This window comes from Monodon monoceros, unplaced genomic scaffold, assembly GCF_005190385.1.
Source record: "Monodon monoceros isolate NGI ecotype Baffin Bay Population unplaced genomic scaffold, NGI_Narwhal_1 Super_Scaffold_18, whole genome shotgun sequence".
NCBI lineage: Eukaryota > Metazoa > Chordata > Mammalia > Artiodactyla > Monodontidae > Monodon > Monodon monoceros.
In genome coordinates this window covers 126,914,018-126,940,090 of record NW_021703774.1, presented here as the reverse complement: position 1 = coordinate 126,940,090, position 26,073 = coordinate 126,914,018, and the positions used below count along the sequence as shown (strand labels likewise).

The window sequence follows — 26,073 nt, the reverse complement described above, 5'->3', positions numbered from 1 at the left end:
GCCACCAGGGAAGCCCTCTCATTTCTATTTGTATGGGCACTTCAGGTCCAATGGCTTCTTTTCCCACTTCACTTGCCACCCAGGAAGGAACAGGAATCATTCTGCTGCTTTTCTCAATACTACAACTTGGAAATCTGTAAGTCAGTTTTTGAGTGCAGGTAGAATATTCGAACATGATGGGATATAACTTCCATGATTGTTACATTATGTGGCAAAATGGAGGTTATCCAGGTATTCTGATCTAATCACACAAGCCCTTTACAAAGCAGTAGTTTTCTCTGGCTGATGGTGGAAGAGGGAGTCAGAGATTGCAGCCATGAGAAGGACTCACTGTAGGTGGCCTCTAGGAGCAGAGAGTGGAGCCTGGCTGACAGCCACCAAAGAAACAAGGACCTCAGACATACAACTGCAGGGAAATGGATCCTGCAACAATTTGAATGAACTTGGAAGCAGATTCTTCCCAGAGCCTCCAGGTAAGAGCCCAGCCTAGCCAATACCTCGATTTCAGCCTTGTTGTACAGGTACTATGAACATTCAACCCAGCCAAACCGCCCCCAAGACATCTGACCTGTAGAACTGTGATAATAAATGGGTGTTAAGTTGCTGACTCTGTGGTAATGTGTTACACAGCAAGACAAATAATATAAGGGGATTACATAAAAGCATGATTACCAGGAGGAGGGGATCGTGGGGACCACCATCTACAGGAGCCCAGTCAAGATCCGCAGAACCACCCAGTTAACTCATAAAATCATGGGCAATAAGAATAAATGGTGATTCTCTAAGTTTAAGAGTGGTTTGTTATATAGCTAAAGCTAATTGTTACAACTTCTGAGGTGAGAGAAGTATGGAACAAGTCCTCTTAAATGAAAAGCCCCATCCTAGTTCCAAAGATAGGGAAGAACAGAGAAAGAGCATGAGATCTGAAGTTGAGCCCACCACTTTATAATAACGAGTTACCATTTACTGAGTAGCTATCAGTACTGTGCGAGGGGCTCTATATTCAGTATGTCATTTAATCCATACAACTCTGAGAGGTTCGTATTTCTAAGACTCAGTGATTCTATGCTATATTTTCATTTTGTGGAGTCAGGTAACCTTGATTACATTCACCATTCTATTCTCAATCCTCTAGTCTATAAAATGAGTTTGATTATACTACTTAACCCACAAGATGGTACTACTCTATAAGCATCATGCTGCTTTACTTACATCCGCTGATTATGATTGAATCTGTTTGGATCAGAACATGGCTAGTTTCTAAAGGGTCTCAGGTGAGTCTACTGTGTATGCATGATTGAGAACTAGGGACATACAAAACCCCATTAATTCTTGCAGAAATTCTCTAAGATAGGTTTTGTGCCCATTTTATAGTAAAGAAACATATGCCCACAGATATTAACTAGCTTTCCCTGGTTAACACATCATGTAAATGACACATTTCTCAAGCAGAGGGGACAACCACTCTCACCAAATCAAGGGAGATGCTGAACCTAAAAGACAGAAGATTCCTAGTTAACAATCGAGCCTCTTTGATTGACTCTGTATCCTCCAACCCTTTGTGGCCACCTCAGTTCTTTTTGATCTCTTCACCAATTCTGTACTACATGAATAACTGGTGGTAGTAACACTCAGCCTTACCGTGTATTTGTACATATGTTTATCAAGGCTTCCCCATACATGTCCTAGTTCTCAAACCTGGTGACATGCAGGCAAATCATGGTAAGAGCCCTGGCTTGGGAGCCACATCCACCTGAGTTGGCCTCCTGCATATACTTATCTCTGTGGCCTTGACTAGTTTTTATTTATTTATTTATTTATTTATTTATTCATTCATTCATTCATGCGGTACGCGAGCCTCTCACTGTTGTGGCCTCTCCCGTTGCGGAGCACAGGCTCCGGACACGCAGGCTCAGCGGCCATGGCTCACGGACCCAGCCGCTCCGCGGCATGTGGGATCTTCGCGGACCGGGTCACGAACCCATGTCCCCTGCATCGGCAGGTGACTCTCAACCACTGCGCCACCAGGGAAGCCCCCATTTTTTTTTTGAATCTCAGTTTTGTGAGCATGAAATAGGGGAAAAAATAAAACCTGTACTTTAGAAACATTATACTCAATAAACATTATATTCAATAAATCTTACCTATTAGTACACCCACCCTAACCAAATGAAGTGTGGCCCATCAGTAAACAGGTGGAAAGTAGTAGGTTGAATTAGACCTTTGAATTAGACACAAATACCCTAATATTTAGAGAATAGAAAAAATGAGTCAAAATCTAGCTAAGGCTGACACTTCCATCCCTCAGAACGTGTTTCCGGAAAGTTATTTACACATGAAACTCCAGCTTAACCACAGGAAATGTTGTAGAGATCTTCTACTTAGGGTTACCTCCTGATAAACCCACTGTTAGGTGAAACTATCATAAGGGGAAAACGCATTTAATACACCTAACCTAGCAAACACTGTAGCTCAGCTTAGCTTACCTATAAGAGTACTTACTTTACCCTGCAGTTGGGCAAATTCATCTAACACAAAGCCTATTTTATACTAAAGTGCTGAATGTCTCATGCAATTTATTGAATACTGTACTGAAAGTGAAAAACAGAATGGTTGTATGGATACAGAGTGGTTCCACGTGTATTGGTTGTTTACCCTCCTGATCAAGTGGCTGACGGGGAGCTGGGGCTGGGTTTGCTGTCACAGCTCAGCATCTCCAGTGTACAGAGTACCTACTGCATATTGCTAGCCCAGGAAAAGATCAAAAATCAAAATTAGAAGTATGGCTTCTACTGAATGCTTATTGCTTTCGCACCATCATAAAGCGGAAAAATCCTAAGTTGGAACCTTCCCAAGTCTTCTAAGTCCGGCTGTCCCTACTCTATTCTTCCCACTCTGCCTCAAGTCCTTGCCCTGTGACCCGGTCCCTACCCCAAGCTCTGCTCTTCCACTTATGGGAGGAGTTCCGGATTTCATTTTACAGCGGATGGGTTTACGAGGGGAGGGTAAATCAGAGAGGCTCCACCCATCACACTGGAGGCCTAGGGGTGGGCGCTCCCCATTCCCCTCCCTCTCGGACCTGCAAGGAGGTGGGCTGGCCGCGAAGGGAGGGCCCTGTCCCCTGTCCCTTTAAGGAGGAGGGACGAGCACCGCTGAGAGAGCCTGTATTGCCCCGACCCGTCAGAGGCCTCACCACACAGCAGCTGCAGCCACAGCTCCGGTCGCCCCTCGCTTAGCAGAGTCCGCTCGGGCCCCAGGAAGCTAGTCGCCACCATGGTGAAGATCGTGACCGTTAAGACCAAGGCGTACCAAGACCAGAAGCCGGGCACGAGCGGGCTGCGGAAGCGGGTGAAGGTGTTTCAGAGCAGCGCCAACTATGCCGAGAATTTCATCCAGAGTATCATCTCCACCGTGGAGACGGCAAAGCGGCAGGAGGCCACCCTGGTGGTGGGCGGTGACGGCAGGTTCTACATGAAGGAGGCCATCCAGCTCATCGTCCGCATCGCCGCCGCCAACGGGGTAAGGGACGCGCCCGCTCCTCAGTCGCCCTCGTCGCCCGCCCGCCTTCTGCCTCACTCTTGCGGGGCCACTTCCGCGCGCGCCGCTTCAGTCTCCACCCCCACAATTCTCTGCGCTCGCTCTTCCTGGCCTAGCGGGCCGGGCAGAGGTGGCCCCGGGCCGGACAGTGGCCACGGGGCGCCGCAGAGCTGCTCTTCTACCAGCTCCTCCCCTCCCTCGTCGCCCCTCCGCCCCCGCGGGCGGGGAGGCGCGAGGCGAAGGGCAGGGCTTGACCTTGGGAGGCCCGCCCCTCCGCCTCCTGCGCCTCCCTTCTCTTTCCTCCTCCCCCCCTCCCCTCCCTCCGCCGCCGTCCAGGCCTCTGACCTTTACGTTAACCTTTTCTGCCGGTGAAGATGCAGTTACCGAGCAGAGTGCAGTCGCCTTAACCCGGAAAGGTTAGAGGCCGCCGCCTTGCTCAGAACCCCTTTGCATCCCGCCGGGTTGCCTGCTATTCTCGTCCGGGACTGGCGCTTCCCGCTGGCTGCGAGCTCAAGGCTTTGGACACCCGCCCCGCTGGTGGTCAAGCGCTCAGTTCTGAGGAGGCGGTCGCAAAGTCCCTTTCCCCGTCCCCTAAGTTTGCTGGGACGGAGCTTCTGCCTCTGCCCTGGAGCGGCCTGGTTGCTGGGGGGACAGGCTTTTGAAAACGGTAGTCTTTGCTCGGTGTTGCTACTGGCTCTGTTCCACCGAGGGGGCTGGAGCTGAATTTCCATTAGAACAGAAACCACCTACCCAAGGGCGCTCTTGTGCAAGTAGTCGTGGCAGGCCAGGAAATTAACGCAATACCTTGGTTCTGCCACCACAGCTAAGGAACGTTAAATGAGTTAATGGGGCAGGTCCACTTAGGTGAAACCTTGAAGTAGACTTTTCAGTCAACCTGGTACGTTTGCGAAAATGCGGCTTTATAAAATAAGTAAATTGGGGTAATTGTCTACTCTTATAAAAAAGTTTTCTAACGAGTTTTTTTTTTTAAGTTTTCTTTTTTCTTTCTATATTTAACATAAGATTTGACTTACACTCACCTCTTCTGGAACTCAGTAATATTTAGTAATATTTTTATCCATTTTAGCAGTACTTTATTTCTCTTATTAACATATTGAGTGCCATTTTGCCAAGCCCTGTGAAAAGTACTTCCCTGCAGTATCTCATTTATCCTCCTGTAGCCTTATGAGGTAGATGCTATTATGGGCATCTTCAAGATGCCAATTAGAAAACTGAAGCTTAGGCAGGTTCAACAGGACCTCTAATGGCAGCACTGAGAATCTAGTATACACCTGCTAGTTCCAAGGACTTGAACAGTTTCTGGGAATGAAGAGACCCTGAGCCTAAAGACATATTTTCCAGCTGTCTCTCAAATCTAAACTGGGAACAATCTACATCTGCCTCTCTGGGTCAAACATTTATAAGCATCGGTGGGAGAAGATTGTCTGGATTTGTTTTCTTTATAATCCTGAGTTTTCAGACAACCTCACATTCCCTTGAAAGAAGAACGAAGAATGAACAAGACCTGTATCCCAGTACAGCTCTTGTTCATTTCCCTGTTATCACCTGTGTTGAATTTGCATTTCTTCAGCAAATACTGAGCCTATACTATGTCAGAGAAATGGGTGGAATAAAAAGATGATTTAGAAGCAAGATTTGTCCTTAGGGGGCTTACAGCATAGTGGGAATTTAAGGGGTCCAACTGGAAAACTGTCCATTTGAGAGTAGCGTGGGGTGGAAGAAAAGAATTAGTTAAGACTAAAAATATATGTTCTTAAAACCTCTTCACCCTTTTGCTTCTACCCTGTTGCTTTCCCCGCCCCCTTTTAGCCAATCTTTGTAAAGGTTGTGTACATTCACCATCACAGATTTCTTAACTCCCGTTCACTCACCGCCTTACTGCAGTCTGGCTTCTGTTTATTCCACCACTCCACTGACGTTGCTCTTGCCAAGGTTACTGATGACTTTCTGGTTGCTAAATCCATTGCACACTGTTTAGGCCTTATCTTATCTGACCTGCTTGTTGCATTTGGCACTGCTGACTTTGTACTCATTAAAAATTCTCATTCCCTTGCCTTGGTCACTGTCTCCCGATTCTACTCACACTTTTTGAGAGTTCCTTCATGGACTGCTTACTCTACCCACATCCTAGCTATTCCCTGGGTTTCCATCCTCAGCTCACTGTTCTCTGATTTGATTCTCTCTCTCTCTCATCCCTCACCAGGGATTTAAATATGCTGCTCTTTCTCTTCTGGTGCAATCCAGATAGCATCTTCAGAAAGCCTTTCCCAGCAGCCCCTGTCTGCCACTCTTCTCCCTTAACTGACCTTTCCCCATAGATACCGCTAGAATAGTTGAAATTGTCAGTTTACATGTGACACTCCCTCGTACCTAAGGCAATGCAGCATTCAGTGAATCCTTGTTCTGTTGCCCTGAATTATGAAGTATATGGAAAACACTTCAAGTATATTCCAGCACTTAAAGCCAGCATATAGTTTATGACCCATACATTTATTCTCATTAAACATTTATTATGTGCTTACTTCTTATCAGTCATTGTGCTTAGTACTTGGGATATAATACATTCCTGCCCTCAGTAAGTACATAGCCTAGAAGGGGAGGTAGACAGGAATAAGCAGACAACACAGTGTGTTAGGTGTTGTGAGGGAGTTATGTGCCAGATGCTGAAGGGACAGGAGCATGGCAGGCTGTACTTGGGCGCGGAAGGGGAAGCGAAAAAGTTTTCACAGAGGGGTGGTAGCGGGATTGAGGCTTACAGGATGAGTTGGAGTTTCTAAAATGGATTTGTTGGGGGAGGAATTCTAGACAGAAAGAATAAAAATCATAGGAGTTGGGGACAGTTCTCTTGGGCAAGTTATTCAATTTCGGATCCTTTTTCCCCCTTGTCTGTGAAGACTGGAAATGATAATATGTACGCAGTGAGGCTCTTGTGAGGATTAAATGAAACAACATATTTAAAAGTGCCTGGCAGCCCCTTTTCACCTGGAAACTGTTTGAATGACACTTGTAGGGAAACCTCAGGATGAGCCTGAGGGCAGGACTTTCTGTTATCAATGTTCTGCTAATATGGGGACACTAGTTAGTCATACCCAGCCTGAGGCACATATTAATGCCCACACCCCATAGATCTCAGCGTTGTCTCCTACCTTCCTCTTACCCTCAATGGCCCCAACCAAAATAGAGGGATACCTTGTTAGTCAGAACCCAGTTGGGTACAAGTGACAAAAACTTAGATTAGCCCAAGCGAAAAAGGAGGGAATTTGGGATACCTTCCAAATGCTCATTTACTGCTTAAAGCTTTACCCAGACTGGAGAGGGGGAAGGGTAAGCTGGGACAAAGTGAGAGAATGGCATGGACATATATACACTACCAAATGTAAAACAGATAGGTAGTGGGAAGCAGCCGCATAGCACAGGGAGATCAGCTCCGTGCTTTGTGACCACCTAGACGGGTGGGATAGGGAGGGTGGGAGGGAGGCGCAAGAGGGAAGAGATATGGGAACATATGTATATGTATAACTGATTCACTTTGTTATAAAGCAGACACTAACACAACAATGTAAAGCAATTATACTCCAATAAAGATGTTAAAAAACAAAAACCTTTACCCAGACTGACAGTGTCCTCAGCCACTCCCTGCGGGAATCTAGTATTGGGAACACAGTCCTGGCATATCTGTGTTTGCTACTGTGTAACATCTCTTGCATTCCAGGAACAGAGGGGGCAATTCCCAGTCTCTTTTCCTGACTCTGTGAGTGTGGGCCAGGGACGCCTGAAATGTTTGCTGTAGTGAGAAAATAAAGCAGTATGTGTGGAAGTATCTTGTAAAATATAAAACATGAGGGGTTTTTAGTGTGTTTGCTTCCTGTAGAGCGTGAAACAACAGAGTTGGAGGACGGGGCTCTCTCCAACCAGCCTCTTCAACCTACTTCTCCAACATGCTCTACTCTCTCACATCTGGTTCCACCTGGAGTGTTCTTCTCGCCCCTTCACCTTCAGGTCTGGGTTTAGTTGGCACTTCTCCGCTCCCAATCCCTGAATCAGGTGCACCACTTTTCTGCTCTCGTAGCCTGTCTTGCTCACCTCCATGATAGTGCTGACTGCATCTTATAGTGGTTGTTGGGTTGCTTGTCTGTAACCCACCTGGCCTCCAACACAAACCTTCTTGACTGTAGGTCTCAAGTGGATGAAGCCTGGGCTTGTCTCGTTCTCTGCTTTATCCCAGGAGACCATTCAGATGAACTGCGAGTTCATCTGGAGCTCCCGCCAGTGTTTGTGGTCCTCACGCTGGTTGGTTTGGCCCCAGAATGGCTACTCACCCCGCTGATTAAGCCCATGGGACTCACACGATGTAGTGACCATTTCAGCTCACTCTTTAGCAACACAGGTGTTTGTAAGCATATTAGAGTTCAGTATAAGAGACTAATATTTATTCAGAATCAAATCCTTACCCCCAGATCCTACCATGTGGTGACTCAGGAGGAAAGTTACCCCAAATCCTACCCCCAAATCCTTATCCCCAAATCCTACCAGGTAGTGTGACCTGGGAGGAAAGTACTCCTTGGGCAGAATCATTCACACTCAACAGCAGGCAAAAGCAGATTCATGTATCAGTTGTCAAAATGAGCCGTATGGTATAATCTATAGGAAAACAGGATCTCACCCTCCCTGTATGCCACTAACAACAGTTTAAAAGGAAGAGGCCAAACTTAACCCTGGGAAGATTTTTATAATGTATGGATAGTCATATCAACCCTGGGGTGGTGGAAATTGTTACTTCCCAATATCGTTCTGGGGCCCTCTTGCAATCTCACATGACTCTTTTGTATATTAAAAGCTCTGAAAGTCCTACTTAACATTGCTCAATCCAGTTTTCCCAAGCTTTTAAATAAGATATAACAATCCCTGAAACTGCTTGCTTTGGGATATACTTATTTATGGAAAAGATCAACTGGATGAAATATCAGAAGACCAGAGTCCTGATTACAACTCCACCATTTCTAGCAGGTTGGACAAGTCAACCAAGTCTTTCTGTACCACCACCTACCTGTCACGTTTCTTCTTTTCAGAAACACTTTGGGGCACTCATGAAGAGGAAAAAGGGAAGAAATTGTTTCCAGTACGAAAACGTAGTGTTCAAAGTGTTTCAGACTCATTGGCCTGAGCTGATTGACATTCCTCACTGTATTTATTCAGGGTTCATTCACCTTTTCTATCTTGTGCCTCAGGGACTCATCTGAGTGGTGATTGGGATAAGCATTGGGAAGGGAGACTTCCAACAGTTGAAGTTAAAAAAGCAACAAAACCCTGAGGCAAAGGCAGCCCCCTTTCACCCTTTCCAAACATCCTCCCCACCCCTAGGGCTACCCCGTTTGTGGTCCGTCCCGTTTGAGGACACCAGGTAAGAAAAGTCTTCTCCAAATTCTCCCAACTGAAGGTGAGCCCTCGATTACTTGGCACACTCAGGAGCCATTAAAAATTTTTTTTTTATTTTTTAATTTGTGTGTGTGTGTGTGTGTGTGTGTTTTCACATCTTTATTGGAGTATAAATGCTTTACAATGTTATGTTACTTTCTGCTGTATAACAGAGTGAATCAGCTATATGCATACGTATATCCCCATATCTCCTCCCTCTTGCATCTCCCTCCCACCCTCCCTATCCCATCCCTCTAGTGGGTCACAAAGCACCGAGCTGATCTCCCTGTGCGGCTGCTTCCCACTAGCCATCCACTTTACATTTGGTAGTGTATATACGTCAGTGCTTCAGTAGCCATTTTTAAAAGGTGATTCCCCACTGTAACCACAGCTCCAAGGGCCACAGAATGACTGGGTATGTCTGTGTCAAGTTCAAGGAAATTTAAGGGAGAATGAATGGATCATAGAAACTTGCCTGCTTAACTTTCTTAGAGGTGTAGCCCACTCAAATCATTCTTCTGAAAGCTTTTCTGAAGTCTGAAGGGGTCCAGAATACATCACTGTGGCATAAAAACTATTTCGAGCTGAAGGCCTTTGAGAATAGGCATTTTTCTGAACCCCTTTCTCTGCCTAAAAGCAGAGCCTCCTCAGTTGTCATAAATCCCATCCCTGGGAGAGAGTTTCTGGAAACCAAGGAAAATTGACTCAGCACCACACCTAAACAGACATTATCACAAAATTATAATATCCCCTACCCATTCCTTTAAGGCCCCATTTATCTTGCCTAAAAGTCCTTTGTTTCTCCAACACTGATAACCACAGTGAAAGTTCTCACCTAGATGGAGTTTAGAAGCCTGAAAACATTAGCTTTTATTTTTTGGCCTCTATGCTTTGTCCCTCCCCTGATTTCTCTGTCACTGATGGTCGCTTTAAGACAGTAGGAAAAGCTAGGCTGGGTAAGAAGACAGTATCCTTAATGGGTTATTTGCTGGTAGGCTAGTTCCCACTGTGTGGCAGAGAATCCCAGGAAAGATTTAAGCCTTTTCTGCTACACCTGCTGATTCATGGGTAGCTGCTTTAGCCTAGGTATACAAATGATCTTCATCTCAACTCTGCAGTGTACAGATTACTGGACTTGGGCAACATGGTGTACAAGCCACAAAGAAAACTTTCCTTAGCAGAACCATCACCTCCATTTCTGCTTGCAGGATGCCTAGTCCTTGCCTGAGCTCCTCTCTGTATTGTGGCATGAAGCAGCCAACAAACACTCCTGTTCTGAATTCTCCTAACCATTTGCCTAGAGCTACAGGTTTGGTTGGCCCGTGGTCTGCCTTCCAGGGTAGTGGTGGTAAAAATTTTGCCATGGCCATAAAAAGTATGCCAATGCTGCATATTTTAGATTCTGTTTTGGTACAGAACACCAAATTTTATCATTAGTTAAAACATAGGTTTTGGCTGCTATAGCAGAGTTCTAAAATAAGTTACTTAAAATAAAAGTTCATAGTAATAGGTTCAAGAGTATTACCCTTTCTGTAATAGACTGGGTGTGGGCAGTCCAGGCCTAGGGTGGTGGCTCCACTGTGTCAGAGGATGCATGTTTTTCTTTTGTTGCTCAGCCTTCCCCAGTGAATCGCCCTTCTCTGCATAGTCCAACGTGGCTGCCTACCACCATATGGTCATTCCAGCCAACAGGAAGGGGAGAAAGAGAGAGGAAGGCACACCTTTCTCAGAGGCTGCATGTAATCGATTTCACTCCTGTTCCATTGGCTGAAACTTAGGCTAAGGCCTCCTCAAGCAGCAAGGGAGGCTGGGAAATACAGGTATACCTCATTTTATTGCACTTTGCTTTATTGCACTTCACGGATACTGTATATTTTGCAAATTGAAGATTTGTGGCAACTCTGTGACGAGTTTTTTTCCAGCAACGTTTGCTCATTTCGTGTCTTTGTGTCAAATTTTGGTAATTCTCGCAATATTTCCAACATTTTCATCATTATTATATTTGTTATGTGATCAATGATCTTTGAAGTTGCAGGTGCAAAAAGATGATAACTCACTGAAGGCTCAGATGATGCTTAACATTTTCTTTTACCAATAAAATATTTTAAAATTAAGGTATATACAATTTTTTTAGACAATATGCTATTGCACACTAAACAGACTGCAGAATAATGTAAACATAACTTTTATATGCACTGAGAAGCCAAAAAATTCGTATGACTTGCTTTATTGTGATATTCACTTTATTGCAGTTGTCTGGAACTGCAATATCTCTGAGGTACGCCTATATCGATGTTATTCTGGGTACTATGTGTTAGGCTAAATATTGGGGGTGTCAGTCTAAATGAAGGGGAGTATTAATCTTGGGGAATACCCCACAGTCCTCATTATCATAAACATGCTTTCCAAATTTAGTGAAAACCACTCAGTCATTTTCAAGCGATAGATTTACAGAGGGAACATAGAGACCTAATTTTATATCGGTACCTAGATTTTTTTAAAAGACCTTGACTATCACTTATTCCAACTACAGGCTTAGAAAGGAACCTAGGCAACAATCATTCTCATTGTGGAGGACTTTTAAAATAAAACTATTTTATTGAGATATAATTCACACACCACACAATTTATCCATTTAAAGTGTACAACTCAGTATTTTTTAGTGTATTTACAGAGTTATGCAACCATCACCACAATCTGATTTTAAAATATTTCCATCACCCTAAAAGAAGCCCTGTGCATTAACAGTCAATCCTTCTTGCTCCCCTACACCTTCAGCCCTAAGCAACCACTAACTCTACCTTAGGCCTCTGTAAATTTGTATGGGTGGATTTTACACAGACTGAATGTCCAGTTTTGCTTGCCAGGCAGAAGAAATTATATTTGGCAGGCGAAGTCCTGGGAACGTGAGAAGCAAAGGCAAAGGGTCCGCCTCCAGAACGGGAATTAGTGTCCTGTGCTTCTGTGCACATTGTCCGAGCATCGGAGATACAGGATCAAAATAATGTCCTCATTCTCAAGGAGCCTCTAGTTGAAAGAGGTAGATTGACACAAAAACAGACAATCACCACTAAGTTTTATAAGTGCTAATACCCGAGGGAAAAGAGATGGCTGTGGACGCTCAGAGCCGGGATGCCTGCCCCCGCTTGAGGTGGGGGTTATGTGTGGGAGGGGGTAGTGTGTCCAACGAAGCCTTTCTGCAGGAGATGAGTCTATTTTTCTCAGCACACTCCTTGTCCAAAGCCAACCAGGCTGTCAAAAAAAGGAGGAGAAATTTCTCCAGGAGAATAGCTTCTTCATTTTCATGAGTGTAAGCAATCAGATTTCTTTTTTTTACAAACATATTTGAACTTATATATCCAAATTAGTATTGTACCCTGCCAAATCACCACTCTGGGAACCATACACTTATTCCAGTGATGCATCTAGTGCTCAAAGCATTTTGAAACTCCTCTACGGGAATTATTTTTCAGCTAGTCGGTTTATGGGTCACCTAGGGAAACCAGTCACATTATTTTATAGTCATGCCTCATTTTTCACCTAAAATGATGTAACAAGATTTGATCACCCACTTTATTCATTAGACATGGCTCCGACCAATTTTCTTCTCTTTCCAAAGTTCACATCTGTTCTCAAAGGATGCAATTTGTTAAGACTGAAGACGTTCAAAGAAAGTACCACAGACTGTAAAGACAGCAGCCCGAAAAAGAGTTCGAGAAATGTTAGTGCAACGTCAGCATTGTTTGAATACATACGTTGCTACCCAGGGTGCTTGTTTTGAAGGAGATAATATTAATTTAGATGAAAATACTCTGGTATAACTGTTGAAAATGAGTTACATTTTATACTGTTCAAGCACACTGCCCTGTCGAGAAGGTCTTAGAAGACAGTTCATGCTGAGGGAGATTCTGGCGTTCTGCTTTCCTTCTGCAGTTTACCGCAGTGGGCTGGGGATCCAGTTCTCGTCCATCCTGGTAAGCATCTCAACATGCTTTGGTGCATTTAGAAATTGTACACAATAGAAAGTTTTGTGAAAGCCCAAGTAGACAAAATGACCCTGACCTTGGAAGGGAGTACTATCAGCTCAAAGCCACGAAAACCAGAAACCTAGGTGTTAAGCCTGTGTCCACCTCAACTCTGAGAGATCATCCCATGATTGCAAAGAGGCCAGAAAATGGAGCTGGGTTGGCATAACTGGGTGGGGATGGGGAAAGACCTTTTGCTTTGGTAATAAAACTATTATGTTACGCTGCCCCATGGGGACTTTGAAAGAAATGCGTTCTGTGGAGCCAACTGAAATCCATTTAAAAATGAAGCAAAAGGGAAATAAGTGTAGGAAACTCAGATGGAATTGGGAGTGAGGTTGGCTCCTGTCACAAAAGACAGCTGCCTCTCTGGGTTGGGCCATGCAGTTGGCACCAAGCCCTCTGAGGTCAAATTCACTAGAAACATGCTTATCACACAGTTCACCATAGCCTTTCACCGTGTTAGTAGATTTGGTATAAAGAGAGTAAAAATATCTGCCTTAACGATTAACGTGAGAACAAAGTAGAATTTGTGAAGCGCTCACTATAGTGCCTGACATTGGAAGTATGTAGCAAACAGAAGATTCTGATGATTCTAATGATTACTATGATTATTCCAAACTCTGAAGCCAGTGGAGGGGCAGAGGGGAAGGTCTTCTGTGCCTGTCACCTCCACTGCCAACATGTCCTATCCTTTCTCTGTCCATACGTTGTCCCTTGAATTTGATCTGTGAGGCAGAGGTTCACAGTTGCTCTAAGTGTCAGTCACAAGGCCATTGATTTGAGGCCTTCACCTTACTGGAGTCATGAGCTAGCAGTGCGTAGTTGAAGATGGGTATTTTGGGATGGATCTGTGGCATGGTTACCTGGCCCAGGCCAATGTCATGCTACAGATGGGAAGCTGCACGAAATGTGTGCTGGCATTACTGTGCACCTCCTGGACCACATGTATTTTCTCATTCAACAAGCATTGCTGAGCACTCTTTGAGTGCCAGGCACTGTGTGAGATAGTTGCAGGTACAAAGATAAATAAGACAAAATCTTCATTCTCAGGATTCATGCTGGTAGAGGAGAATCCATAAGTAGTTACAAAAATATGGTGTGAATACTAGTGTATTAGTTTCCTGTTGCTGCTGTGATAAATGACTCCAAACTGGGTGGCTTAAAACTACAGAAATTTATTTTCTTACCGTTCTGGAGATGAGAAGTCTGAAATCAAGGTGTTGGCAGGGTTGCATTCCCTCTGAATCTCCAGGGGAGAAGTTCAGGGAATCAAAGGATCACAGAGTCACTCAACCCCACCTTGAAGGGGAAGGGAAGAATGAGGATGTTTTCTCTGCCCAGACAAGGTGCTTTTTGAGACAAGTGCAGGATGATAAAGAGGAATCAGAGAGACCTTAGCCGAGAGTGAAGTGAGGGTGGAGGCAGGGCACAGTCGCTGCTTTAATGCATATACCTAATACTGTTGTTGTCCTATTTAAAACTATACTAATGGTAATAACTGACAAGAAGATTCCAGTGCTCCATAATCCACACTGCTTCTGTAGACTTCTGACATAATGTCAAATGGAAGACAGGCCACTTGGTGGCTCCTTGAATCTTACCAGATAACTTTAGTTCATAGTGATGGGTTGGAATTGAAGATTTTGTTTCAAATCTCAGTTGTACCATTTACTATGCAATATCATGTATTCTGCTTAACTGATCTAAAGCTCAGTTTTCACACTTGTAAAATGGAATCAATTCTAGTATCTGCCCTATTGGAGAGTTTTATGAGAATTAATTTAAATAATGGGCATACAAAGGTTTGGAAGGCTCTAAGGTGCAGTCATTGGTGCAGAGAACTCCAATCTCTGTCTCTGTCTTCACTGGCTTTCTTCCCTATGTGTCTGTCTCTGAATCTCCCTCTTCTTATAGAGACACCAGTGATTGGATTTATGGCCCATTCTAATCCAGTATGACCTCGTCTTAATTTGATCGCATCTGCAAAGACCCTTTTTCCAAATAAGGTCACATTCACAGGTATCTGGGGTTCAGAATTTAACATATCTTTTTTTTTTTGGTGGGATGCTCAGTTCAACACACAACACCTGTGCTCTGTCTACCAAGTGCAGTGGGTTGTACAGGCATCAGAACTCATATACTTTGCACTTGCCCAATATCCCGATGAGAGTCACCTGGAATCTGTTTCCTCTTAATTTTTTCCAAGTTCAAATGCACTTGATCATCCAAAGGAGCCATACAGCCTAAGCACCAGCTTTGGCGTTAAAACTGGTGTCGAAGCCTGCCTTCCAGTTTATTAGTTGTGAGGCTTTGAGCGAGTCATTTATTCCCTAAGCCTCAGTTTCCTCATCTGTAAAATGGGGCTTGTGAGGATACCTATATTGCAGGGTTGTTATTAAATAAACCTGCCTGAGAACCTACATGTAATCCTGTGTACCATGATAAGCCCTTTACATGATCTCCTTTTATCCTGTCAACAACTCTTAAGAAGTTGGTATTTAGACCTCTGTTTTACTGATGAGGAAATAGAGGGTAAGTGATTTGCCCAAGATCACCAAGGTACTAAAAATTATCAAGAGTAAGGATGCAAACCTAGATTTCCACTATGCTGAATTCCTTAAGGTAGACGTTTTTAATAGAGTTATCTAGAGCTGTAGTCTAGGGGGTTCCCGAATCTTTTATGTTGTGGTGCAACTTTTGATTTTCCTGAAGCCTTGTTCTCACTTAAATCTTAAAACCCAGTGAGAGTGTCCTGCCTCTGCCCACTTGGGCTACTGTTTATCCCAGGAATTCCCATAAATGGTGTAGAGTGGGAAAATGACCACATCTCTTTAGATCGCTGTTTTAAAAGCTATTGCATATTGTGTATTTGCCACATAATACAATAAGAGGCAACACGGCATGATGGTTAAGAGGGTGGGTTCTGGAGCCAGATTCCCTGGGTTCAAAACCCATCTCCACAATTTCCCAGCTATTTGACCTTGGGCAGATGACATAACCAGTGTTCTTATTCCTAAGATAGGGGCTGAGAATAATAGTATTGATCTCATAGGGTTGTTGTAAAGATTAAGTGAGTTAATGCTTGTAAAGCTCTTGGAACACTGCCCAGCACATCGTGACCTACTGCAATTATCTCCTACTGTACAACAGCCTTTAAAGCAGTGTCGTTGTCCCTGTTTTACAAATAAGAAAAATGAGACCAGAAAGGCCATACACAGCCAGAAGCTGGCAAAGGCAGGATTCGGACCCAGGCCTGTCTGAAGTCCTCTGGTTAGAGCAGGGACTGTAGATTCCTCTGTTAGAGCAGGGACTGTAGATTCCTCTGGTTAGAGCAGGGACTGTAGATTCCCCTTCCTCCACCTTTTCCCTGGCCCATCGTAAGTGTTTAATCTATCCCACAGGCCGACCCAAAGCATTGATTCTCTCCTGCCTGGGCCCACGTGCTTTAGAGATCAGGGGTTGTGTTAGAAGGATGGGATCAGTGCTCCTCAGTATCTCTATTTTGGTAGTTTATATAACATTTACTGAGTGGCTACTCTACAGGCCGGCATTGTGATAAGCACTTTACATGCCTTTCCTCATTTGCTGTCAGAAACTTTAAAGGAAGTTTTACTATCCCCATTTTACAGAAACTCAGACTCACAAAGACCCCATAGAAAAAGATGTTTCCTCTCTGTGGCCACCTTCATTCAGTTTCTTTACAGCTGGACATACTAGTTTGGCCAGACCGTGCAATTGGAAAAATCCTTAGTGAGGAGACAGAATAATGTAACGTCTCTTCTTAAAAGTCAAGAAATCTGCCACATTTTAATTATTTGACAGAGGGCCAGTCACTGTCTGCCACAGAATTCCAAGGGACTTGATTCTCATTGTATTCCAGGTGAATGGTACCCTCGAGAGTTGTGTAATGCTGCTCTAGGCAGGTAGCCCACCCATTCTGAGGCTGTAGGAAATCTTGCTTGTGTTTCCATTTTGTAACACAAGAGGGAAGCATACAGCTATGAATGATTTGAAATAAAGCAATTCTATATAGATAGCCCTCTTTTTACCAAAGGATTTTAATACATAGTTCCTGGTAATAGCCAGAATATGGGAAAATATTCTGCTAACTCCAAATGAATGTTCTTCACGGATTTAAACAAAAAAACTTTTAAGGATGCTCCAAAAAGGAAATAAGATAAAAATACATATAAAAATTTTATATGAACCATATTCATTGTTTTTTTAGGTCAGGATGATTGAATATTGGTGATTTCTTATTAAACAGGAGTCTTCTTGACATGTGCATTTTGTATGAAAGTAATTCCTAAGCCTTGAGCATCTTCAAGTTGGAGAGACTGTTTTTAGATTTAACCACACAAGTTAAGAATGGTATTTGTGGAGTGGGGAATGCCTTCCAAAAATTTTCTCTCTCCTCTGAACACTCAGAGCACCCTTGCAAGCTCCCAGATTTTACTCCTTTTAAAATGATTTATTGACTTATTAATCTCTCCTTTTAGATCAGGAGTTTGATAACTTGAGTCTTTCATCTTCCCGTGGTGCATGGTGCCTGATGATCTGAATGGAAAAAGTCAGTTTACATAGTAACTGTTGGACATATGGGTGTAAGCAGAGGGCCAACAGACTGGCAGATGCTAAAGGATGTACACGATCCTAGGCAGCGGTTTTGTTTGTTTTTAACTTCAAAATGTGCTTCAGGAGTATTTTTTGAACCTGGGATTCTGTACAACTCTAAACAAACCATTTGGTCCTTGTAATTCTTCTGGCCTTGTACCTTTATAGTTTAATGTAGTTTCTCCTTTTCTTTAAAGGACACTTCCTAACTCTATTAAAACATATGTACTCATAGATAGCTATTAAACGCAGCTACATATTTTCAGATTGGTTCAGGGTAGTCATAAAAGCTAACTCTTATGTAGTACTCACAGGGCACTAGAACCAGCCAGTGCTAAGCTCTTTATACTTACTAACTCATTGTACCTTTATACAACAAATCTGTGCAGTAGGTACTACATCTTTCTTTTTTTAACTCTCTTTAAGAGATGCATTTTTTTAAAAATTGAGGTATAATCAACATATAACATTGTGTTAGTTTCAGGTGTACAAGCTAATGATTCTAGATTGCAATACTATGAAATGATCGCCACAGTAAGTCTAAGGAGGTGCTATTATCAGTCCCCGTTTCAAAGATGAGAAAATGGGGGCGCTGAGAGGTTAAATACTTTGCCCAAGGTCTCCTTGCTGTTGGCTGAGGTTGCTCAAAGTGTGAAGGCAGGAGGTTTCTTTTCTTCCTCTTCTTGCCTGGATAGGACAGCAGGTGGAGCCTGCCTCAGAGCTGGCAAATGGGAGCCATGCACTACAGAGCCCTGCTCAACACACTGAAGCGTGCAGGTGTGGCAAGTAATAGAAACCCAGTCTGACACACTGAGCCTCTAAGAGGACTGTATCATAAGGCCAGAGGGCCTCCTGAAAGCCAAGGGCAGGGTGGGCACTTGGGCCTCACAAGAGCCTGAGGCAAGAGGAGCCCAGGCAGCTAGCCTCTGTCTCTCCTCACTGTTTATCTCAGCACATCTGCTTCATTTTCCTCTCTCTGCTGACTCCATTGTCAGTGTAAGTTGGTGCGGGGTGTGTGTGTGTGTGTGTGTGTGTGTGTGTGTGTGAGAGAGAGAGAGAGAGATCTTAGCTATATACTCAAACTCCTATGAATATTTCAAGTTTATAAATCAAATGTTTATTTACTTTTTACAGCCTTTGTCTAACAAGCAAAACTTTGAAAATATTCCCATTGTTCTCATATAATCTAATAATGATAATAGCAGATACTTGTGTAGGGTACCTTATGCCAGCAATGGTTTTAGAATTTTCTGTATATTACTTCATTCAGTCATGACTGCAACAATAAGTGAGATAGGGGGACTGTTGTTCTCCCCATTTTTACAGATGGGGCAATGGAAGCCCAAAGAGGCTAAGTAACTTGTCTGAGGTCACACAGCCAGTGACTGGCAGAACTGGGTTCCAACTCTTGTCAGTCTGGCCTTAGAATCCATTCCCTGAAATATTGCAGTAAACTCTCTGCATCTGATGATTTAAACATACAAGTATGGTACATTCAAAGTTGTCTTGAATGATCCAATAATGTTTATAACTTTTATAAAATTCTCTTACTTGAAATCATAAGTCAAAATAAGTTACTCACCTATATCTTATAAATTGGAATCACAGGGCCGATCTATTAGATAAACCAATATCCCAGAGTCTCTTAATATACTTAAATATAGATTTTCTCCCAAGCTTATTGCAAAAATATTAATACTATGATTTATTATCTCTCTACTACGAGTTTGATTTACTTCATGTCTACACTTAATTCTAAATCTTTTTATGTTAAGAAGTGCCCAATCCCTGACTTTAAACTATATCACAAAACTACAGTAATCAAGACAGTATGGTACTGGTACAAAAGCAGAAATATAGATCAATGGTACAGGATAGAATACCCAGAGATAAACCCACACACATATGGTCACCTAATTTATGACAAGGGAGGCAAGAACATACAGTGGAGAAAGGACAGCCTCTTCAGTAAGTGGTGCTGGGAAAACTGGACAGCTACATGTAAAAGAATGAAATTAGAATGGTACCTAACAACATACACAAAAATAAGCTCCAAATGGATTAAAAACCTAAATGTAAGACCAGACACTATAAAACTCTTAGAGGAAAACATAGGAAAAACACTCTGACATAAACTACAGCAATATCTTTTTTGACCCACCTCCTAGACAAAGGGAAATAAAAACAAAAATAAACAAATGGGACCTAATGAAACGTAAAAGCTTTTGCACAGCAAAGGAAACCATAAACAAGAGAAAAAGACAACCGTCAGAATGGGAGAAAATATTTGCAAATGAAACAACAGACCAAGGATTAATCTCCAAAATATACAAACAGCTCATGGAGCTCAATATCAAAAAAACAAACAATCCAATTAAAAAATGGGCAGAAGACCTAAATAGACATTTTACCAAGGAAGACATACAGGTGGCCAAGAGGCACATGAAAATATGCTTACCATCACTAATTATTAGAGAAATGCAAATCAAAGCTACAATGAGGTATCACCTCTTGCCAGTCAGAATGGCTATTATCAAAAAATCTAGAAACAAAAAATGCTGGAAAGGGTGTGGTGAAAAGGGAACCCTCCTGCACTGTTGGTGGGAATGTAAATAGATACAACCACTATGGAAAACAGTATGGAGGTTCCTTAAAAAACTAAAAATAGAACTACCATATGACCCAGCAATCCCACTACTGGGCATATACCCTGAGAAAACCATAATTGAAAAAGAGACATGTACCACAACGTTCATTGAAGCTCTGTTTACAATAGCCAGGACATGGAACCAACCTAAATGTCCATCGACAGATGAATGGATAAAGATGTGGCACATATATACAATGGAATATTACTCAGCCATAAAAAGAAACGAAATTGAGTTATTTGTAGTGAGGTGGATGGACCTAGAGTCTGTCATACAGAGTGAAGTAAGTCAGAAAGAGAAAAACAAATGCCATATGCTAACACATATATGGAATCTAAAAAAAAAATTGGTACCGATGAACCTAGTTGCAGGGCAGGAATAAAGATGTAGACATAGAGAATGGACTTGAGGACCCGGGGTGGGAGGGGGAGGCTGGGGTGAAGTGAGAGTAGCATCGACATATGTACACTACCGGATGTAAAATAGTTAGCTAGTGGGAAGCAGCAGCATAGCACAGGGAGACCAGCTTGATGCTTTGCCATGACCTAGAGGGGTGGGATAGGGACGGTGGGAGGGAGGCTCAAGAGGCAGGGGATATGGGGACATATGTATGCATATGGCTGATTCACCTTGGTGTACAACAGAAACTAACACAGTATTGTGAAACAATTATACTCCAATAAAGATCTGTTTTTTAAAAAAAATTCTTTTATCCCAAGCAATTAGGAGTTACCTTTCCAATGGGATTGGGGGTGACACTGACTGGAAATCTGGCTATGGAAGCACCCCAGTCCAGAATGCCAGTGCCACCAGGGGAGTCTCAAGTGGCTTGTGTTCAAAGACCACAATCCCCAACTCTCATGTCTCATGAGTCTGCAACCCTTACCCACTTGAGAAGATTCATCTAACCTATATTCTGCCTGGATCTACTCTGAATTCTTTTCCAGTTCTTCCTATACATCAGGCCCCCAGCTCTTAGGGATGCCTGAGTGATCCAGAGTTGGATCCTGCATAATATTGTCTCATATTCTCATGTATCATCTGGCTGCCAGTTACAATTCTATAGATATTCTCATGACACGACATCCCTGCCCCACAGCGCCTGAGTTTACCTGTATTCCCAGTTCAAGAACTAACTGAATCTGACTGGCACACTTTTGAGTCCTAATTCTAGATTCCTAGGAGAAAAAATATGAGTGATCCAGCTTTGGTCAGGTGTCTGCCGTTGGTGATCATGGCCTGCCATCAGGGTCCTGCAGTAGAAACTTGGCCCTAGGTATCCACTGTTGTGGGGTGGGATAGGGGACAGTTCTCAGAGAAGAGAGAGAGTGAACTGAAGGGGTCAGAGGAAAGAGCTTGTTCAGGTAGTGTCTTCATATTGGAGGAAAATAACTTAAAAGGGCCCAAACTGGCCAAGACTCAAAGTTGAAGTCCTTTGTAAGAGGAGCAGCTCTTGACAAGATCACAGAGACCAGGATCCTCAGAGCCACCTCAGCTGCAGAGGCAATCCTTTTTTGCAAGCCTTGATTCATCTTTTTCCAGTCTCTCCTCCAAGCTATTTGATGCACCGCTGGCAGCCATTCAACTTTCCAAAAAATAGCAGTTTGTATTCCTCCGGCTTAAAAATTTCCATAGCTTTTGGTGTCTGCAGAATAAACTTTATTGTGATTCATGAGACTCTATAATCTTGCCCCAACTACTTTTCAGCCTTACCCCATCACTACAACCTCTTGCGAGCCATGGCTCTGTCCATGCACCTCCGGGACAGCACCGAGGCCACCAGGCTGTGATGGCTCCTCCGAAATGAACTTCTTAAGAACAAAGGTCCGTTCGCCTTTTTTTCCTGTCCCTATCACCCCTCAGAATGTGAAAAAAATTCATATCTTTACATCATTTTCTAGTTCACAAAGGCTTTCACAGACATTCGGGGAAGTCATCGTCCCCCAAACCTTGTGAGGCAGGTATCATTATCCCATTTTAGAGATGAGGACATTAAGGATGGAAGGGTGAGGGGCTGACATTTACTGATAATCTGCTATATGACAGACACAGGTACTAAGTGTTTTCACACCTGTTGCCTGATTCAGTTCTCAGAACAACCTTGACAGCTATCCCCATCTTACAGGCTCAAGTAAGTTAACTTGCTCGAGATTATACCTCCTCATACATTTTAGAGTGCAAGATATGAGCCCTGGGGCTTCCCTGGTGGCGCAGTGGTTGAGAGTCCGCCTGCCGATGCAGGGGGCACGGGTTCGTGCCCCGGTCCGGGAGGATCCCACATGCCGCGGAGCGGCTGGGCCTGCGTGTCCGGAGCCTGTGCTCCGCCACGGGAGAGGCCACAGCAGTGACAGGCCCACGTACCGCAAAAAAAAAAAAAAAAAAGATATGAGCCCTGGTTGTGTCTGGCTCCTGAACCTGTGGTTTTTGCATTATCCTGCAGTGCCTCTCCTGGGGCTGGCATTCACTACATGCCTACTTACTGTTGGCTGGAGAAATGAATGATTTTTCCCAGCTTTTGTTTCCTGTCACTGGGGTCAAACACCCCAAGCACTCAGGCAGGCACCTGCAGCTGTCACAAGCGCAGGGCTTTGGGCTGGGGGTCTAATGAGCCCTGCTGCTTTTAGCCCAGTTAGTAGCTTTCTTTCTAGTGCTTGTGCTGAGAGAAAGGGTTACCAGTTCTATCCACTGTGCCCACACCTGTGGCATTTTCTAAAGAATAATTCTTGGTGTGAAGAGGCGAACCTTTTCAGGCCCTGGGTCCAGCCCTCCCACGGGCCCTGGGGCACAGCAGTTAGTAACCCAGTAAATATTTGTCAATGGCAAAAAACAAAGAAAGGTAGAATGAATAAAGGATTGGCAAGTCTTCAGTTTCTGCTGTGTTCTACTAGGAAGGCATCATTGCTGATCAGAGTGGGAGCTGGAGTCTTTGCGAGGCTGGGAGCGAAGGGCTTCATAACTCTGCCATTGTGAAATTGATTGGACCCAAGACCAGTATGAAAGTTCCTTGTCTGAAGGGAATAATCCTTAAATCCCCTGCATGGTTTAAATGTAATTTGTGTCATTGTGAAGGAGTACTGGCAAGGCAGGCGAATTCATTAGGCCAAATTGGGTTTGCTATGCTCGACAGTAACGTTTCCGAAGATGAAGTTCAACCTTTGCTGGAGAGCTCAGACAAATGAGTTTCTTAATAGCTGGCCCACTTAGTCTGAGCGTCTTTGGAAGCTTAATGTTTTTAATGCTTCTTCTTTTTTACCACACTTCACAGTCCATCTAACATTGCTGCTTCTGGTAATATTTTTATGTGGGGTTGAATTCTATAGTGTCCATAAAATTATGACCCAGGCCCATCTTTAGAACAGAAGCTTTTCTAGGGCAAGGATTATATCGTTTTGGTTTAGTTTTGCATGTTGACAAACACCATGCTGACACGTGTAGTTGGTGAAAACATTGCTCTTCATTTTGGGGTACAGAACTCTCTCCTTCGGAGCCTTAGATTTGAGGTGCACTTAAATTGCTGGATATTCATTGGCATGTGCAGGGGCCATGAGAGATGGGGTCTTTTCCAGTCCATGCCTCGCCGTAAAGCTGGCTCACATACAGTGAAGTAAAAAAGTGTATGTGCCCACACGGACATTCCCATCCAGGAAGGGGGCGCTGGGTTCACCTAGTCACCTGATTCCCCAGGTTTCACAGGTAGGACTTCCCGATGCTCAAACACTGCTGTCTATTTCCATTTGTGTTCAATAATGTGTTAAATATGAAGATGTTCCACTGGGGAGCTATATTTAAAAACCTTGGAAGTGAGAGGCCATCAAATAATGAACCCCAAAGTGGCATATCAGCTATTTGGAGAGTTAGGAGTAGAAGACCACCAGCATTATTGTTTGCAATGATTCTTCTAGACTACTTTAGAATATATATTTTTTAACCTTGAAGAATCAGAATACTTACGTTTGGAATACTTTCTGTATCAGTCAGTTTTTAGGTGGTTAGAAACTGGTACTAGGCCTAGGAACAGGCTTAATCCTGGAGAAGTGTAGCTCTTACAACAGTTTCAATGTAAAAAATATTTTTAGAAACAAATTTTAGTTCATATGAAAACACACTGCTAAGCTGAGGTGTTCTAGTATATGATGTGGCCACTGTCTTTAAAAAAAAAAAAGCAAGCATTTACCATCCTTTGAAATAACACCTGTTGGATCTTATGCTGCAAACAAACCCATTTTGATGATTGTGGGTTTTTTTGTGTTGAACATCTATCAATTTTGAATTTTCATAGTTATGCCTTGATTCTTCATCATTTCTCATTTTACGGAATTGATTTGCATTGACCATAAACTGTAAATAAAATAAGTGAATGTGTGGGAAAAGCCCCCAACAAAACTTTACTCTTCTAGTTCTGGCTTCAGAAAGAGCTTCGAGAGAAAGCGATCGATCACCAGCAGAGAACATGCTGGAATGTGTGGGCAGAGAAGTTTTAGTGGGGATATTGGAGCCCCTTTGCAACGAAGTGTCCCTGAATCTATGCTGGGCTTTCAAGACCTTGTTAAGGACACTACCAATTACATGGTTGGTTGCTCTGTTATTCCCAATGAAAAGACTGTTGAGTTGATATTTCATGAATGCGGATCTATTATTAAATATGTCAAGACACATAGACTGGCATAATTTGCGAACCTATCTAAAACCAGAGAAAACTGGCCATGGAACTTAAAAAATATGAATTAAAAAAATGCATTTGTAGTAAGTTGAAAAACATTGGGTGGGTAAACTACTGTTCATAAAGGAGCTTACTTCATAAGAATTTTGGTTTTAAACTTGAAATAAGAGGGAAAAATAAGCTATAAAAAGCAATTGTCTTTTGGCTGACTGGTTTTCAGCTTAATAGACGTGTCCTGTGAATTGTTATAATGTTATGTCTCGAGGTTCTCTTTTCAGGTGGGCCAGCCCTGTTTGCCATTTGAAGGAGACTAGGCTTCTTTGGTAGTGGCCTGCTTTCTGCTCATGAGCCCGTTAGCTCTTCTGGTCCAGTATGTGTAGCCCCTGGAGCACAGAGACATTCTTGCCTCACAGAGGGCAGTCTGCTGCTCTCAGGGCCTGTCTGCTTTTGGAACTGGCTTGACAAATTATTAGAAAAATATTCAGATTTTGTTTCTCAAGAGATTACTACTTTTCCCTTGAAAACCTGACTTTTATGTGCACATCAAACTCCCCAGACATGTGGCGTAACTAGTCTTGATTTACTTTTTAAGCCTTGTTAACAAGTTCACCAAAACCTTGACAATGGAGCTTCATAATTGACAGCTTTTGCTGAGCCAGATAAAGAACACAACATGTATGTACCGAAATAGATTATTAATAAAATCTCAGGGATCAAATGGGATGAGGTAGAATGTTTTTAAACATCTTAGTTTCTTCAAATGCAAAGGACTTAAACTGCTTCACTAAAAATGTTTTCTTAAGTTTCTTTTAAGAAACTTAAAACTGAGAATATGAATATACAAATTTTAATCTTATGTTCATATTATTTTTCCAAATAATAACTTGATCAAGCCTCATGCATTCAGAAAAACTTACTTCCCTCTCCCCCTACCACACACACACTATTCTGCTTATGTTTTCAAGGATTTGGTGCATCTTCATCCCTACTTTTCTATAAGTTCAAGGGAATGACCAAGCTGTTGGTCATTCAGGGCATATTTGTGAATCTCTATTCTTCTAGAACTGAATACTTTTTTGTTAAATCTCTGGTGGCCAGTGAATAAATCTGTTCTGTTAGATGCTTTTTTTCCTTCTAACTGGGATTGCAT

At 43.0% G+C, this 26,073-nt stretch overlaps 1 protein-coding gene across 2 annotated transcripts in view; it reads left to right on the top strand.

Annotated features, from left to right (window-relative positions):
* Positions 1-2,024: 2,024 nt before the first annotated feature.
* Positions 2,025-26,073, top strand: part of PGM1 (phosphoglucomutase 1) — a 58,717-nt gene continuing 34,668 nt past the window's right edge. For both annotated transcript variants that reach the window (XM_029228698.1, XM_029228699.1), the window contains exon 1: positions 2,025-3,519. In XM_029228698.1, the coding sequence (XP_029084531.1) occupies positions 3,274-3,519 (246 nt within the window). In that variant the 5' untranslated portion in view covers positions 2,025-3,273. The remainder of the gene's footprint in view (positions 3,520-26,073) is intronic.